Consider the following 16,443-nt stretch of genomic DNA (forward strand, 5'->3'; position numbering starts at 1 on the left):
GCAACACCCTGTCAGCCCCTTTCCCTTTGCGTTGGGGAGTTCCGCAGGGGTCCCTGCTGGTGCTCTTACTGTTTAATATATTTCTGGCACCACTTGCAACAATTATCACCACTCTTGAGTTTACTCCCTTCACATGTGCTGACAACATTCAAATCCTCTTGCCATTTTACTGACCCCTCTGCACAGTCTGTGTTTCAGCCTAAATTGGAACAGATACTCTCATGGATCACGTCCAACAAAATAAAGTTAAACCTTAGCAAAACCAAAGCAATGATTTTCTCTTGAGACCCTCTCTCACCCAGTATGCACCACCTAACCTATCTCTGCAGTCTTATTCCGCTCCTAGATTCATTAAAGATACTAGGAATCACGATCGATACAAACTTGACTTTTTCAGCACGCATTTCTTCTGTGATATCCAGGTCTTTCATCTTCGTCAAATAAGGTTAATCTGTCCATTTCTGAAAACAGATGCTCTCTGCATCCTAACACACTCACTTGTTATAGCTAGCATTGATTACTGCAAGACACTCTTTTATGGTATCTGTCAAAGGGAGTTATGTCGATTGCAATTGGTACAGAATACAGCAGTGAAACTAATCCTAGGCAGATGCAAATATGATCATGTCACCCCCACCCCCATTTACACCTGGAACATTGGTTGCCTCTACACACACACACATCCATTATAAGATCATTGTCCTAATTCTTAAAACTACTGGCCAAGCCCCCCATCCTTTCTCAATTTCTTCTGCTGTATGTTCCCTCTTGGGAGCTCCATTCTACTACACATCTCCTTAGTGTCCCTATGCATCATGCGGTGCCACTAACTAGTTTCCGCAAAACTATGTTCTCCGTATCTGAGCCCAAGCTTTGGAATTCCCTCCCTACTAATCTCCATACTATATGGTCACACTTGGAATTTAAGACTGCCCTTAAAACCCATTTCTTTAATGCCCTTTATGGGCCTTCAAATTAAATTTTCTGCTGTATTTTGGAGCAGGGACTAGGAGCTTTAGACTGCTGGGACTTCTAATACCTCCCCTACCCCTATCGCTCTCATTTGCCCTTTCCTCCCTCTCTCTTTGCCCTTTCCTCCCTCTCTCTCCTCTTACTCTCCTCCCTTAATTTCCTATGCATATTGTAGTTCCTTTCATTAACTCTTGTTTATTTATCTAATATTGTACATAAGTAATGCCACACTGGGAAAAGACCAAGGGTCCATCGAGCCCAGCATCCTGTCCACAACAGCAGCCAATCCAGGCCAAGGGCACCTGGCAAGCTTCCCAAATGTACAAACATTCTATACATGTTACTCCTGGAATTGTGGATTTTTCACAAGTCCATTTAGTAGTGGTTTATGGACTTGTCCTTTAGGAAACCGTCTAACCCCTTTTTAAACTCTGCCAAGCTAACCGCCTTCACCACGTTCTCCGGCAACAAATTCCAGAGTTTAATTATGTGTTGGGTGAAGAAACATTTTCTCTGATTTGTTTTAAATTTACTACACTGTAGTTTCATTGCATGCCCCCTAGTCCTAGTATTTTTGGAAAGCGTGAACAGACGCTTCACATCCACCTGTTCCACTCCACTCATTATTTTATATACCTCTATCATGTCTCCCCTCCGCCGTCTCTTCTCCAAGCTGAAAAGCCCTAGCCTCCTTAGTCTTTCTTCATGGGGAAGTCGTCCCATTCCCGCTATCATTTTAGTCGCCCTTCGCTGCGGCGACCAGAATTGAACACAATACTCAAGGTGCGGTCGCACCATGAAGCAATACAACGGCATTATAACATCCTCACACCTGTTTTACATACCTTTCCTAATAATACCCAACATTCTATTCGCTTTCCTAGCCGCAGCAGCACACTGAGCAGAAGGTTTCAATGTATTATTGACGACGACACCCAGATCCCTTTCTTGGTCCGTAACTCCTAACGTGGAACCTTGCATGACGTAGCTATAATTCAGGTTCTTTTTTCCCACATGCATCACCTTGCACTTTCTCACATTAAACGTCATCTGCCATTTAGCCACCCAGTCTCCCAGTCTCGTAAGGTCCTTCTGTAATTTTTCACAATCCTGTCGTGAGTTAACGACTTTGAATAACTTTGTGACATCAGCAAATTTGATTACCTCGCTAGTTACTCCCATCTTTAAATCATTTATAAATATATTAAAAAGTAGCGGTTCTAGCACAGACCCCTGAGGAACCCCACTAACTACCCTTCTCCATTGTGAATATGCCCATTTAACCCACTCTCTGTTTCCTATCCTTCAACCAGTTTTTAATCCACAATAGGACATTTCCTCCTATCCCATGACCCTCCAATTTCCTCTGTAGCCTTTCATGAGGTACCTTGTCAAACCGCTTTCATGGCAGCCACCATTTAATGGTATATCAAGAAATAAAATTTGAAACTTGATTTGCAAAACTGTGATGTGGTCTTCTGTCCACAAAATCATATCTCATTACTGCTTTGAGCAAGATACCTGATGTGACAGCAAGTTCAGTCAGACAGTCCTACAGAATTTGTTTGGTGTCTAGAATCCAACTCTGCCACCCTAGGCCCAGTTTTCTTTGGTTTAAGCTGCACCTTCACAACTAGTCTGTAAATAGCCCTTATTATTCTAGCATTTTTGTTTTCGGTGAGCTTGGTAGCTAGGGATTCCAGGCTGTGAGACTACAACTGACCTGCTTGTCCTCAGAGAAAGCAAAGTTACCTGTAGCAGGTGTTTTCCAAGGACAGCAGATCAAGTATTCTCACATACCCTCCCACCTCCCCTTGGAGTTGTATTAATTAGTTGTATTACATGATTGAGGGACCCATGCTCGCACATCAGGCAGAAAAATACGAAAGCATGCATTGTGGTACTGCTAGAAATTTCTGCATTCATCTCACTAGTCAGCATCCGCACCGGGCTATGTCAGATGACATCACCCAGAGGTGAGAATACTTCGCCTGCTGTCCTCAAAGAACACCAGCTACAGGTGAGTAACTTCTCTATCTCCACACAATGACTGCTCTGGCACTATCCCGATAGTACCAAGATGGTCTCTAATGATATTCAGCAGCAATATACTCTGGTATTAAATATAAAACATCATTACAAACATCCTTTTCATATCAAGCCATTCAGTTCTGGAATTCTTTACCCATTTCAGTGAGGATATCTCCTACTTACCTTTCCTTTCGGAAGAATTTGAAGACTATTCCGTCAGAAATCTTACTTGTAATTTTCTGTCTATTTTTTACATTTATATTGGAATCCGCTTTGAACCCTATTTTGGGAGTTGGCGGAATACAAGTACTATATCATATTAATATCCAGATAGTGACTTTGAATATCACCCAATAGTCATGGCTAAGGAAAAGGGATAAGGAAACTACTGCCGTTATCTGGATATTCCCTTTTGAATACTGTGTCCCTAGGTTTATACCTGAGCTAATAGGAGGTTAAGTGATTTGGTCAAGGTCACAAGAAGTGTCAGTGGTATTTGAACCCTTCCTGCTTTGGTTCCCAGCCCAGTGCTCTAACTGTTAAGCTACTCCTGAAGGTTAGTCTAATATAAAGGTATCAACTGGAACCTGTTTGTTTACCCTTATGAACACACAACCCTTCTCCATTCTCTCATCACCTCCCTCTTAGAGTACTGCAACCTGTTCCTCACATCTCCCAAAATACATATGAATTTATCTGTGCACCTTATATTTCACTAATGTCATTACAGCCATTAGCACTTCTTCACTGGCTTCCTGTCTTTTTCACATACTGTTCAAGCTTCTCTTACTCACCTACAAGTGCCTTCATTCTGCAGTTCCTCACTATCTCACCTCTTTATAGCTCCCCAAACCCTTCCATGTGAACTCCACTCATCAGGCAAGTCACTCTTATCTATGTCCTTTTCCTCTACTGCCAGCTCCTAATCTGTGCTTTCCATCGCAGTGTGCCGTAAACTTGGTATAGATATCTCTGATGTTATTCAAATCCAGTCTAGAAACCCACCTCTCTGAGGCCACTTTTACACTGTAAGCCCTATTTCTCATGATCACTGCCTTGTTAGTTTTAACAACTGTGTTAATAAATGAAGCTGTAAGCTCTTAATAAACAGTACTGTCATATGTATTTATACAGTGCTGTATACAAATAGTAGAACTCTAGAAGTGATAAGCAGCAGTAATAAAACAGAGCTATTAGTGATTTAAAGTCTGGATGATGGCCCTCTGATCTTCTTTCAATAGAACCAACTATGTAAAGACTGAAATGTAGTAGCAGAACTCTCTTGAACCTGATTTATATCAATCCTTTTGATCTTTGACTTAAATAACTAGAAGCAAGTTGTGGGGAATCCTCACTCACATTCCTGAAACACAGCTGGGACAGAAATGAGAACATACCGAAAGAATGCGGTCCCCCCTTCTCAGCTCTCCACTCAGGTCCGCAGGTCCACCAGCCAGGATAAAGGAGACGAAAATGCCTTCACCATCTTCTCCCCCTACAATGTTGAAGCCGAGTCCTGTGGAGCCCTTGTGAAGGATGATTTTGCGTGGTTCCCTAGAAACCCGACGGAAAGACATGTCAGAGGTAGATAAAGGCACTCAATGCAGCAGGACTGCAGCTCCTAATCTGAGGCTGTCTGAGACTGCCAGAGCCACCCTCCACCTAAAGCTGCTCAGCCTGTTCAGCAGGTCCCAAACAAATTCATCAGCTGCCAATTAAGAAACTGACGAATTTCAAGTGCAGTGTTCCTGGGGTTGCAAAATTGGATAACTGGGAGAACAGCTGATTCCAGCTTCTGAGTCACCTTCCATAATGGGGACATTGCAGGAACCTATGATTTGTGGTATATCAAGTTCAATAAACATAAACCTGGGTGGTTAAACATTTTGTATCATTCCCAAATGGGCCCAGGCATGCATGTCATGGTCAATTAGTGATCTAGATCTGTTCAGAATCACTGTAGAGATGAATGAGACAACAGGAATGCTCAGACACTCCCCCCCTTGGAATAATAGTACCCAAGACTCAAACATTCTCCATCATCCCTAAAATAAAAGCCCCCAGACTCAACTATTATCTTCTTTCCTTTCACTTTATTCATTTTTCCCCTTCCACTGTCTTCCTCCTCCTTCCCATTCTATTTTTCTCTCTTCCTGGGAAAATTAGAAAGTCATGGGATAGGAGGTAGTGTCCTATTGTGGATCAAAAACTGGTTAAAAGATAGAAAACATAGAATAGGTTTAAATGAACAGTATTCTCAATGGAGAAGGGTAGATAGTGTGGTTCCCCAGAGGTCTATGCTGGACATGCTGCTTTTTAATACATTTATAAATGATCTAGACATGGGAAAATTAGTGAGGTAAATAATGGCTCCTTTTACAAAACTGCGCTAGCGGTGCGCTGAATGCAAAGAAGCCACTGGGAATAGAATGGGATTCCTCACATTTAGCGTGCTGCTAATCAGCGCAGCTTTGTAAAAGGACCCTAAATTTGCTGAAGACACAAAGTTATTCAAGGTTGTTACATTTCAAGAGGACCTTATAAAGACTATGAGACTGGGCATCCAAATGGCAGATAAACATTTAATGTGAGCAAGTGCATGTGGGAAAGAGGAATCCAAACTATAGGTTCCACATTAGGAATCACCACCCAGGAAAAGGATCTAGGTCTTATCATTGATGATACGTTGAAACCCTGTGCTAGTGTCCAGCGGCGACTAAGAAAGCAAATAGAATGTTGGGAATAATTACGATAGGAATGAAAAATGAAAGTGTTATAATGTCTTGTATCGCTCCATGGTGCAACCACACTGTGAATACTGTGTACAATTCTGGTCACCGCATCTCAAAAAAGATATAGCAGAATTAGAAAAGGTATGGAGAAGGGCAACAAAAATGATAAAGGGGATGGGATGACTTCCCTATAAGGAAAGGCTAAAGTAGCTAGGGCTGAGGTGAGATATTGTTTACTCTTTCCAAAAATACTAGGACTAGGGAGCATGCAATGAAGCTACTAAGTAGTAAATTTAAAACAAACTGGACAAAATATTTCTTCATTCAAAGTGTAATTAAACTCTGGAATTCGTTGCCAGAAAATGTGGTAAAAGCAGTTAGCTTAGCAGGGTTTAAAAAAAGGTTTGGATACTTTCCTAAAAGAAAAATCCATAGGCCATTATTAAATATGGACTTGAGAAAATCCACTGCTTATATCTAGGATAAGCATCATAAAATCTGTTTTACTTTTCTGGGTTCTTGTCAGGTACTTGTGACCTGGATTGGCCATTGTGGGAAACAGGATACTGATGGACTTTCGATCTGTCCCAGTATAGCAACGCTTATGTTGTTAACCTAAATACATCCCTAGGAATGCCTCCTCTCAATACAGCTGAAAGTTCATATGAGGAACAATGCAAATACTTTTAGATGCACTGAGGGAAATCAATTTTCTGTTCTTCAAATTCTGTATGACAAATCTTTTTTCCTAAGAACATAAAGCAGTTTACGTCTTTGCAAGTAAGGATCCTCTGTGTTTAGCCCGGACTTTCTTGAATTCTGTTACTTTTTGGCCTCCACTATCTCCCTTGAGAAGCTGTACTTGCATCCACCACCTTTCCATTAAAACATACTTCCTGATGACATTCTGAAATATAAAGCGTTATATCATGACCTCTTTTTAAAGAACTTTCTCTCCACTGACCAAGTAGCGAAAAAAATAAATTTGTAAAGGGTGTGGGCATCAAGGGTTTGTGATGAGATTGTGTTTAGAAAGAATGTGAAAGGGATGATTTCAAATGGATTGGGAGTTGTGTGGCTAAGAGAGCTTTGTGTAGGTTATGTGAATATATCACCAATGTAGAGTGTTGTTAGGGGGTGCAGTTATATTTTGGTAGAGGGTATTTGTATGTAGGGCGAGTATATATGTTAGATGGATATAGGGGTGTCTGGGAATATGGTGTATGTATATACATTGGAGTATAAGTATGTGGTTGTTTGGGAGTGAATGTGTGTGCTTGGGTGGGTTTGTGTGTGGGTAATATCTGGTAGATTTTCTGTTAAGGAGTGCTGTTGTGGTGTGTTTATTTGGGTTGTGGCTATGTAGGTGAGGAATGGTTGGAATATGGAGTGTCACTCACTGGTGAAGATGTGTGTGTGTGTGATTGTATCTCAGCTGTCTGTCTGGATAGGGGCTGAAGTGATTGGAGTATGGAGTGTCACTCACTGGTGAAGGTGTGTGTGTGTGTGTGTGTGTGTGTGTGTGTGTGTGTGTGTGTGTGTGTGTGATTGTATCTCAGCTGTCTGTGTGGATGGGGGCTGAAGTGAGTTAGTTTCCCTGCCTATGGGAGACATGGGGGTGGGTATGCTGAATTCAAGTGTGTAGGAATGTGTAGGGTCTAAGTGGTGGGACATTGGGATAAGGTATTTGAGTGGATAATGGGTTGGGGTATTTCAGTTTGTGTATGGTGGGGATATCTATAAGGTAGGTATATATGTGCATGTGTTTTGGGGAGGAGATGAGGGTATATATATAGGGTTTTCTGTGTGTTGTATGTGGGAAGGTGTAGGGTGGGGGTGCAGGGGGGAATGCATGTAGTGAAGGTATGTGTAGATATGTTTGTGTATTTATTAAATTTAGCTCACATTTCATAAGTGTGTTCTTAGGGGTGTGGGGGATGTTTGGAAATGTATAAGGAGGAGAAGGCACCTGTGTGTGAGGACAGAGGTGTGTAGGATGCACGCATGAGTATTAGGGTGAATGTGATGTGTAAGGTATGGGATTTTGAAAGCATCTTTTGGCATTACTTTTTACCAGTGGCTTCAGTTTTTATTGCTGTGTGTATGGAACATAGCGGTGGTCAGCATCCTACAGCTTCTAACATTTTCCCATAGAAAACAATCAGGATTTTTTTTTTTTGGGGGGGGGGGGGGAGGCACAGTTTTTTGAAAATATTGATCTGATGTTTCATTAGATCATAAGCATTGCCATACTGGGACAGATTGAAGATCCAAGAAGCCCAAAAGATGCAAATATCTTTTATCTTTTGCTACATCACCACAAAGGTCTTTAAGACATAACTTGTGATACAAGATTGAAAAGACACAATACTGGAGATTTTGTAATCCATTCATTATCAAAAGACTCCTGAAGCAGGCCGAAACAAAGTACTGTGTCCATTTCCCACTACCCTTTTACTTCTAACAATGGCCAATCCACGTCACAAGTTACACTTCTTATGCTAGAAATAAGCACTGGATTTTCCGAAGTCCATCGGGAGAAGACCAAGAAGCATAAGCATCGGTCCTCCTAAATGCATGGTGCCAGAAGCACTGGGGCATCGGTATCACCAGTACCCAAAAAGCGCTGGCACCAAGAGGAGTGCTTTCCCTCTGTAGTGTAGGTGCTGGTGCTCCAGTCTCTGAGCAGCCAGTTTCCTGCTTCCAGTTCGGCTCTGACACCTTCTCAGGCTGCCTTTGTCCCGGCTCCCCCGTCTTTTCCGATGTCTTACTTCAATGAGTAGTACTGAACCATGCTCAGGAAGAATCTGTCACAAACACTTCAGTTGCACTCCACTCAGGCATCGAGGACAATTGCACCAACTGTGGATCAACCCCAGATTCTTTCTGAGGCTCCTACTATGCCTGTGGAGAGATCTTCAACACCAGCACCTCAAAGGGTGTCAATATGGGCATCGGCCCATGCAGTACCACTTTTGATGTCAGGGGAGGAAGCTTCCCCAGAGTCTGAGGGTAGTGCTGTACCCTGGCACCCTATGGGATGTGAACATGGTTTCACTGAGCCAGGGCAGGCAAAAACTCACTCAGTCTATGAGTACGGTGAGGAGTCTGACTGGGGCTTCTCATAGAACTCAGAAGAAGACCCTCATTACATCTCGGAGGAGGAGTGTTATGGGGTCTCTTCTGATCCCTCCCCACCTCAAGAGAGATGTAAATGTCCTCCTGAGGGTCTCTGTTCCACCGGTTATGTCAAGGAGATGGCTTCGGCCATCCCATTAAGTTAGATAGGAAGAGCCCTGAGCACAGATGTCATCTGTTCTGGATTATGAGTTGCCTCCTAAGGAAGGGGTCACAGTACCATTGCACCCTATCCTTAAATATGCACTGACAAAGAACTGTGAATCTCCTGTCTCAGTGCAGATTGCACCTAAGAAGGTGTATAAGTAGTATTATATCCAGAAGGCTTCTGGATTTGAGAGGTATTAACTGCCTCATCAATCTCTGGTTGTTGAATCTGCCCTCAAATAAGCTAGGAGCTCCAGGACTCATGCCTTGGCTCCCCCAGAAAGAGAGGCTCAGACATTAGAATAGTTTCGGAGGAAGGTTTATCAGACCTCGATGCTTATTGCCCGCATCCAGCCCTACCACGGTCCATCCAGCCTGCCCAAGATAAACTCATATGTGCTACTTTATATGTATACCTGACCTTGATTTATCCTTGCCATTTTCAGGGCATAGATTGTAGAAGTCTTCCCAGCACTTGCCCTGCCTCCCAACCACTGGTGCTGCCACCCAATCTCCACTGAGCTTCTGAGGATCCATTCCTTCTGAACAGGATTCCTTTATGTTTATCCCACGCATTTTTTGAATTCCGTTACAATTTTCATCACCACCACCTCCTGCGGGAGGGCATTCCAAGTATCCACCACTCTCTCCGTGAAATAATACTTCCTGACATTTTTCTTGAGTCTGCCCCCCTTCAATCTAATTTCATGTCCTCTAGTTCTACCGCCTTCCCATCTCTGGAAAAGATTTGTTTGCGGATTAATACCTTTCAAATATTTGAACATCTGTATCATATCACCCCTGTTTCTCCTTTCTTCCAGGGTATACATGTTCAGATCAGCAAGTCTCTCCTTATATGTCTTGTAAGGCAAATCCCATACCATTTTTGTAGCTTTTCTTTGCACCGCCCCAATTCTTTTTACATCCTTAGCAAGATACGGCCTCTAATACTGAACACAATACTCCAGGTGGGGCCTCACCAATGACTTATAGAGGGGCATCAACACCTCCTTTCTTCTGCTGGTTACAACTCTCTCTATACAGTCTAGCATCCTTCTTGAAGTCAGCCACCGCCTTGTCACACTGTTTCGTCGCCTTCAGATCCTCAGATTCTATCACCCCAAGATCTCTCTCCCTGCCTGTACATATCAGAATCTCACCGCCTAATACATATGTCTCCCGTGGATTTCTACTCCCTAAGTGTATCACTTCGCATTTCTTTACATTGAATTTTAATTGCTAAACATTAGAATCTTCAGAAGCTAGAAGAATGGTCTTTCTCATGTTTTCCACTCCCTCCGGGGTGTCCACTCTGTTACAAATCTTGGTGTCATCCACAAAAAGGCAAACTTTACTTTCTAACTCTTTGGCAATGTCACTAACAAATATATTGAACAGAATCTGCCCCAGCACCGATCTCTGAGGCACTCCACTACTCATTTTTCCCTCATCCGAGTGAATTCCATTAACCATCACCCTCTGGCGTCTGTCCGTCAACCAGTTCCTAATCCAGTTCACCACACTGGGTCCTATTTTCAGCCTGTCAATTTTATTCAAGAGCCTCCTGTGAGGAACCGTGTCAAATGCTTTGCTGAAATCTAAGTAGATTACATCTGTCGCACATCCTTGATTCAATTTTCTGGTTACCCAGTCAAAGAATTCAATGAGATTTGTTTGGCACAATTTACCTTTGGTAAAACCATGTCTTGGATCTTGCAACTTATTGGATTCCAGGAAATTCACTATCCTTTCCTTCAACATCGCTTCCATTACTTTTCCAATGACCGAAGTGAGGCTTATTGGTCTGTAGTTTCTAGCTTCTTCCCTATCACCACTTTTGTGAAGAGGGACCACATCCGCTGTTCTCCAATCCCACGGAACCTCCCCCATCTCCAAGGATTTATTAAACAAATCTTTAAGAGGACCTGCTAGAACCTGTTTGAGCTCCCTCAATATCCTGGGATGGATCCCGTTTGGACCCATGGCTTTGTCCACCTTTAGATTTTCAAGTGTTCATAAGCACTATCTTCCATGAATGGTGCTATATCCGCTCCATTCTCATATGTACTTTTGCCAGTCAACCGTGCTCCTTCTCCAGGATTTTCTTCAGTAAAAACAGAACAGAAGTATTTGTTTAGCATATTTGCTTTTTCTTCATCATTATCCACAAAGCGGTTCGCATCATCTTTCAGTCTCACAATTCCATTTTTAGTCTCCCTCCTTTCACTAATATACCTGAAGAAATTTTTGTTGCCCCTTGAGTCTTTACTTGAAATTTTGCTAAGTGGATTCTCTCCCTCAGAGGCAGGATCCAGAGCTTCACCAGTTGGCCAGTAAGCAGTTGGAGTGCAGAAAGTATTTGGCCATGGGCACATATGATTCATTTGATACTGTGTCCAGACTCTCTGCCATGGGTATGAGGATGCACAGACTCTCATGGCTCCATGTCTCTGACATAGAACCAGCGATTCAGGAGAGGTTGGCAGACGTAGTTTGCTGACGATACATCTCTTGGGGGGACAAGGTGGAGTAGGTCACTGACCTCATGAAAAAACATACTTATACCATCCAGTCCCTGTCATGGCAACCTCCAGCTGCAGCCTCCTCTTCTAGGGGGTTTTGAGTGAGCTAGGCGGCAACCCTACTACTCTCAAAGGCATAGGTTTCCATTGCCTTCTTGATCTGGCCAGCATCCCCAGGCCCAGCGCTCTTGGCCTCACCAGTCCCATCCTCAGAAGTCCCAGCTGGCTCACCAGTAAAAGAAAGGGACGAGCTTTTGAATGGCTCCAGGAGAGCATAGCCTCAGTCCAAGTAAACATCCCGGACATCCTACCATTAGGGGGGAGGCTGAATTCTTTTCCAACAAAGATGGCCCCTGTAACTTCTGACTGGTGGGTTCTTCAAATAGTCCATCTTGGTGATACCCACATTGAGGTCAATGGCCACCAAATTAATCACCAAGAGCATCATTCATCAGCTCTTGGCACAAGCAGGTACTTGTACAGGAAATCTCTGCCCTTGTACATGCCAATGCAGTCAAACCTGTGCCAACAGGAGAAGAAGGGAAGGGATTCTATTCCAGGTACTTCCTTGTGCCTAAAAAGACAAGGGAATTTCATCCCATTCTAGTCCTAAGGTCCTTGAACAAATATATGGTCAAAGAAAAGTTCATGATGATCTCCCTGGGCATCCTACTTCCCATGATTCAAGAAAAAGATTGGCTATGCTCTCTGGACTCAAAGGATAACTATACCTGTATTTTGATACTTCCCAGTCAAAGGATGTATCTCAGATTCCGAATACGGAAATACCACTACCAGTACCATGTTCTGCCATTTGGCCTTGTGTCAGTTCCCAGGGTATTCTCCAAGTGTCTAGTGTTTTTGCACAGACTGGGACTATATGAGTTTCCCTATCTGGATGATTGGCTGGTCAAGAGAAAATTGCAGGAAGGAACAACAGAGTCCATGTGCCTAACTATTTGGGTGTTGGAGCTACTAGGGTTCATGATCCACTACCCTAAGTCCCACTTTCTCCCAGTTCAGCAACTGTAGTACATAGGAGCCCTGCTTGATATATTGCAGGCTCAGGCTTTTCTTCCCCAAGTGAGACCAGAGGCCTTGATAACACTCTCCTCGCAGATCCAAAGCAGCAAGCAGGTCACAGCTTGGCAAATGTTGAGATTAATGGGCCACATGGCCTCAATAGTACATGCCACTCCCATGGCACATCTCCATTTGAAAGAGGCCCAGTGGAGCTAGCTTCCCAGTGGTTTCAGGTGGCTGGGAATCTAGCAGATGTCATCCAGAATCCTCCAGAGTTCACTCATGCTGTTATCTGGTGGACAATTTGGCCGAATTTGACTGTGGGACTACCATTCCAAATTCCACTCCTCAGAAGATGTTAACAATTGATGCATCCAACTTGGGATGAGAAGCTCATGTGGATGGGCTTCAGACTCAGGGTCCTTGGTCTGCTGAGGAAACAGCTTACTATATCAACTTCCTTGAGCTCAGGGCCATTTGGAATGCTCTAAGGCTACAGAACCAAATTATTCTCATTCAAACAGACAACCAGGTTTCAATGTTCTATGTGAACAAGCAGGGGGGTATGGGACCCTACTCCCTGTGTCAAGAAGTAATGGGGATGTGGCAGTGGGCCTTCCTTCATGTAGTGGCCCTCCAAGCCACATACCTAGAAGGAAAGGACAGCTGCCTGGCGGACAGGATTTTTTCAACTGCACGAGTGGTCTCTCAACATGGGCTTAGCCCGCAAGATCTTCCAAGAGGGGGACACCTCTTTGGTGGATCTTTTTGCCACTCATCTCAACAACAAGGTCCCCCAGTTCTGTTCTAGGCTGAGATCACATGGCAGACTAGCGTCAAATGCTTTTCTCCTGCACTGGGGGAAAGGTCTTCTATATGTATATCCTCCAATACCTCTCATAGAGAAGACTTTGCTGAAACTCAAGCAAGACCAGGGAATTAGGATTCTAATTGCCCTTTATTGGCAGTGGCTGCTCTGGTTTCCTCTTATTCTGGAGTTATCCTCCGAAGATATGTGGTGATCAGAATATTTTCCTTCATCATGCAGAACGAGAGATTTCTTCTACATCCCAATCTCCAATACTTGGCCTTCATGGCTTGGATGTTAAGAGCATAGAATTCGAATTTTTAGATTTGCTGGAGGGTGTCCCTCATATCTTGCTGACTTCCAGGAAAGAATCCACTAAGAAGTGTTAAACATTTAAGTGGAGGAGGTTTGCCATCTGGTGTAAGGGCAAGACCTTAGATCCCTCACTTGCCCTACACAAAAACTGCTTGAATACCTCCTGCACTTCTCTGAGTCTGGTTTGAAAACCAACTCCGTAAGGATTCATCTCAGTGCACTTAATGCTTATCATCGCCATGTAGGAGATAAGCCCATCTCTGTACATCCTCTAGTTGTTTGCTTCATGAGAGGTTTGATGTTGACAAAGCTTCCTGTCAAATCTCCAACTGTGTCATGGGAGCTCAACATAGTCCTCGCCCTGCTGCTGAATGCTCCTTTTGAGCCACTTGATTCCTGTCATCTAAAGTATCTGACGTGGAAATTTATTTTTCTGGTGGCGATCACTTCAGCTCGCAGAGCCAGTGAGCTTCTGGCCCTAGTAGCTGATCCACCTTACACTAAGTTTCATCACAATAGAGTAGTTCTCTGCACACACCCTTCCTAAGGTAGTGTTGGAGTTCCATCTTAATCAGTCAATCGTTCTGTCAACATTTTTCCCAAAACCACATGCCCATCCTGGCGAAAGTGTACTGCATACCTTAGATTACAAGCAAGCCTTAGCTGCCTATCTGGAGTGGAATAAAGCCCATAGACAGTCCAGCTAGCGTTTTGTTTTTTATGACCCAAATTGGATGGGGGTAACCATCAGAAAACACAGATATCTAATTGGATAGCAGATTGCATTTCCTTCACTTATGCCCAGGCTGGGCTGACTCTAGAGGGTCATGCCAAGGCTCATAATGTCAGAGCCATAGCTATGTTGGTAGCCCACTTGAGGTCAGCCTCCATAGAGGAGATTTACAAAGCTGCAATGTGGTCTTCTGTCCACAAATGCACATCTCATTACTGCCTTGAGCAAGATACCTGACTTGACGGTCGGTTCGTTCAGGCAGTCCTGAAGAATTTGTTCGGTATATAGAATCCAACTCCACCCCCTTGGAATCAGTTTTCTTCAGTTCAGGCTGTACCTTCACAATTAGTATGTAAATAATTTTAGGTTAATTGACTTTGAGGCTCCATGTTTAGAGTCCCTATTGTCCTACCATTGTTGTTTTTGGTGAGCCTGGTAGCTTGGGATTCCCAGATGTGAGAATACGAAAGACCTGCTTGTCCTCAGAGAAAATGAAGTTACTCACCTGTAGCAGGTGTTCTCCAAGGACATCAGGCCAAATATTCTCACTTACCCTTCCACCTGCCCTTGGAGTTGTATTCTTTAGCTATTTTACATGACTGAGGGACCCACGCTCGTGCGTTGGGTGGAAAGGCACCAGCGCATGTGAGGTGGGGCTCTGCTAGAAATTTCTACTATCATCTCGCTAGTCAGCATCCATACTGGGCTCTGTCAAATGACATCACTCAGATGTGAGCACACTTGGCCAGCTGTCCTCAGAGAACATCTGCTACAAGTGATTATCTTTGCTTTAACAACCCTCCAATTCTTGAGTACAATGGCAGGTTGAAAGCAGGGGTCCAGTGCAGAGGTGCAGCTGAGCTACAATATGGGACCGATAAATGTACATAAGTACATACGTATTGCCATACTGGGAAAGACCAAAGGTCAATCAAGCCCAGCATCCTGTTTCCAACAGTGGCCAATCCAGGTCACAAATACCTGGCAAGATCCCAAAAAAGTACAAAACATTCTATACTGCTTATCCCAGAAATAGTGGATTTTCCTCAAGTCCATTTAATAATGGTCTATGGACTTTTTACTTATTTATTTATTTATTGCATTTGTATTCCACATTTTCCCACCTATTTGCAGGCTCAATGTGGCTTACATTATTCCATCCTGGCGATTGCCATTTCCGGAGTGAGAGATGAACGTGGTATTACAGTAGAACATGATTGGCATAGTAGATTAAACAGTCAGTTATAAAGAGTTCATTATCGGAATTAGAGATAAGGTGCTATTGCATTAAAGTTCATTCGTGGTAGGAAGCCATCCAAACCTTTTTTAAACTCCTCTAAGCTAACCGCCTTTACCATATTCTCTGGCAACTTTCTCCAATTCGTTTTAAATTTACTACATTGTAGCTTCATCACATGCCCCTTAGTCCTAGTATTTTTGGAAAGCGTAAACAGACGCTTCACATCTACCCGTTCCACTCCACTCATTATTTTATAGACCTCTATCATATCTCCCCTCAGCCGAAGAGCCCTATCTGATTTAGTCTTTCCTCATAGGCAGGTCGTCCCATCCCCTTTATCATTTTCGTCACCCTTCTCTGTACCTTTTCTAATTCCACTATATCTTTTTTTCAGATGGGGTGACCAGAATTGCACATAATATTCAGGGTGCGGTCACACCATGAAGCAATACAAAGGCATTACAACATCCTCATTTTTGTTTTCCATTCCTTTCCTAATAATACCTAACATTCTATTTGCTTTCTTAGCCGCGGCAGCACACTGAGCAGAAAGTTTGAACGTATCATCAACGACGACACCTAGATCCCTTTCTTGGTCTGTGACTCCTAATGTAGAACCTTGCATGACATAGCTATAATTCGGGTTCCTGTTTCCCACATGCATCACTTTGCACTTGCTCACATTAAACGTCATCTGCCATTTAGATGCCCAGTCTCGTAAGGTCCTCTTGTAATTTTTCACAATCCTCCTGCTGTGGGACATGCTGATGTGTCCTGAGGTA

The 16,443-nt window shown here is 43.3% G+C and overlaps 1 protein-coding gene across 5 annotated transcripts in view; it reads right to left on the reverse strand.

Annotated features, from left to right (window-relative positions):
* DLG3 (discs large MAGUK scaffold protein 3) overlaps positions 1-16,443 on the reverse strand; it is a 409,804-nt gene that overhangs the window by 221,070 nt on the left and 172,291 nt on the right. For all 5 annotated transcript variants that reach the window (XM_030208894.1, XM_030208893.1, XM_030208892.1 and 2 more), the window contains one exon: positions 4,401-4,557. In XM_030208894.1, the coding sequence (XP_030064754.1) occupies positions 4,401-4,557 (157 nt within the window). The remainder of the gene's footprint in view (positions 1-4,400; positions 4,558-16,443) is intronic.

This window comes from Microcaecilia unicolor, chromosome 7, assembly GCF_901765095.1.
Source record: "Microcaecilia unicolor chromosome 7, aMicUni1.1, whole genome shotgun sequence".
Classification (NCBI taxonomy): Eukaryota; Metazoa; Chordata; class Amphibia; order Gymnophiona; family Siphonopidae; genus Microcaecilia; species Microcaecilia unicolor.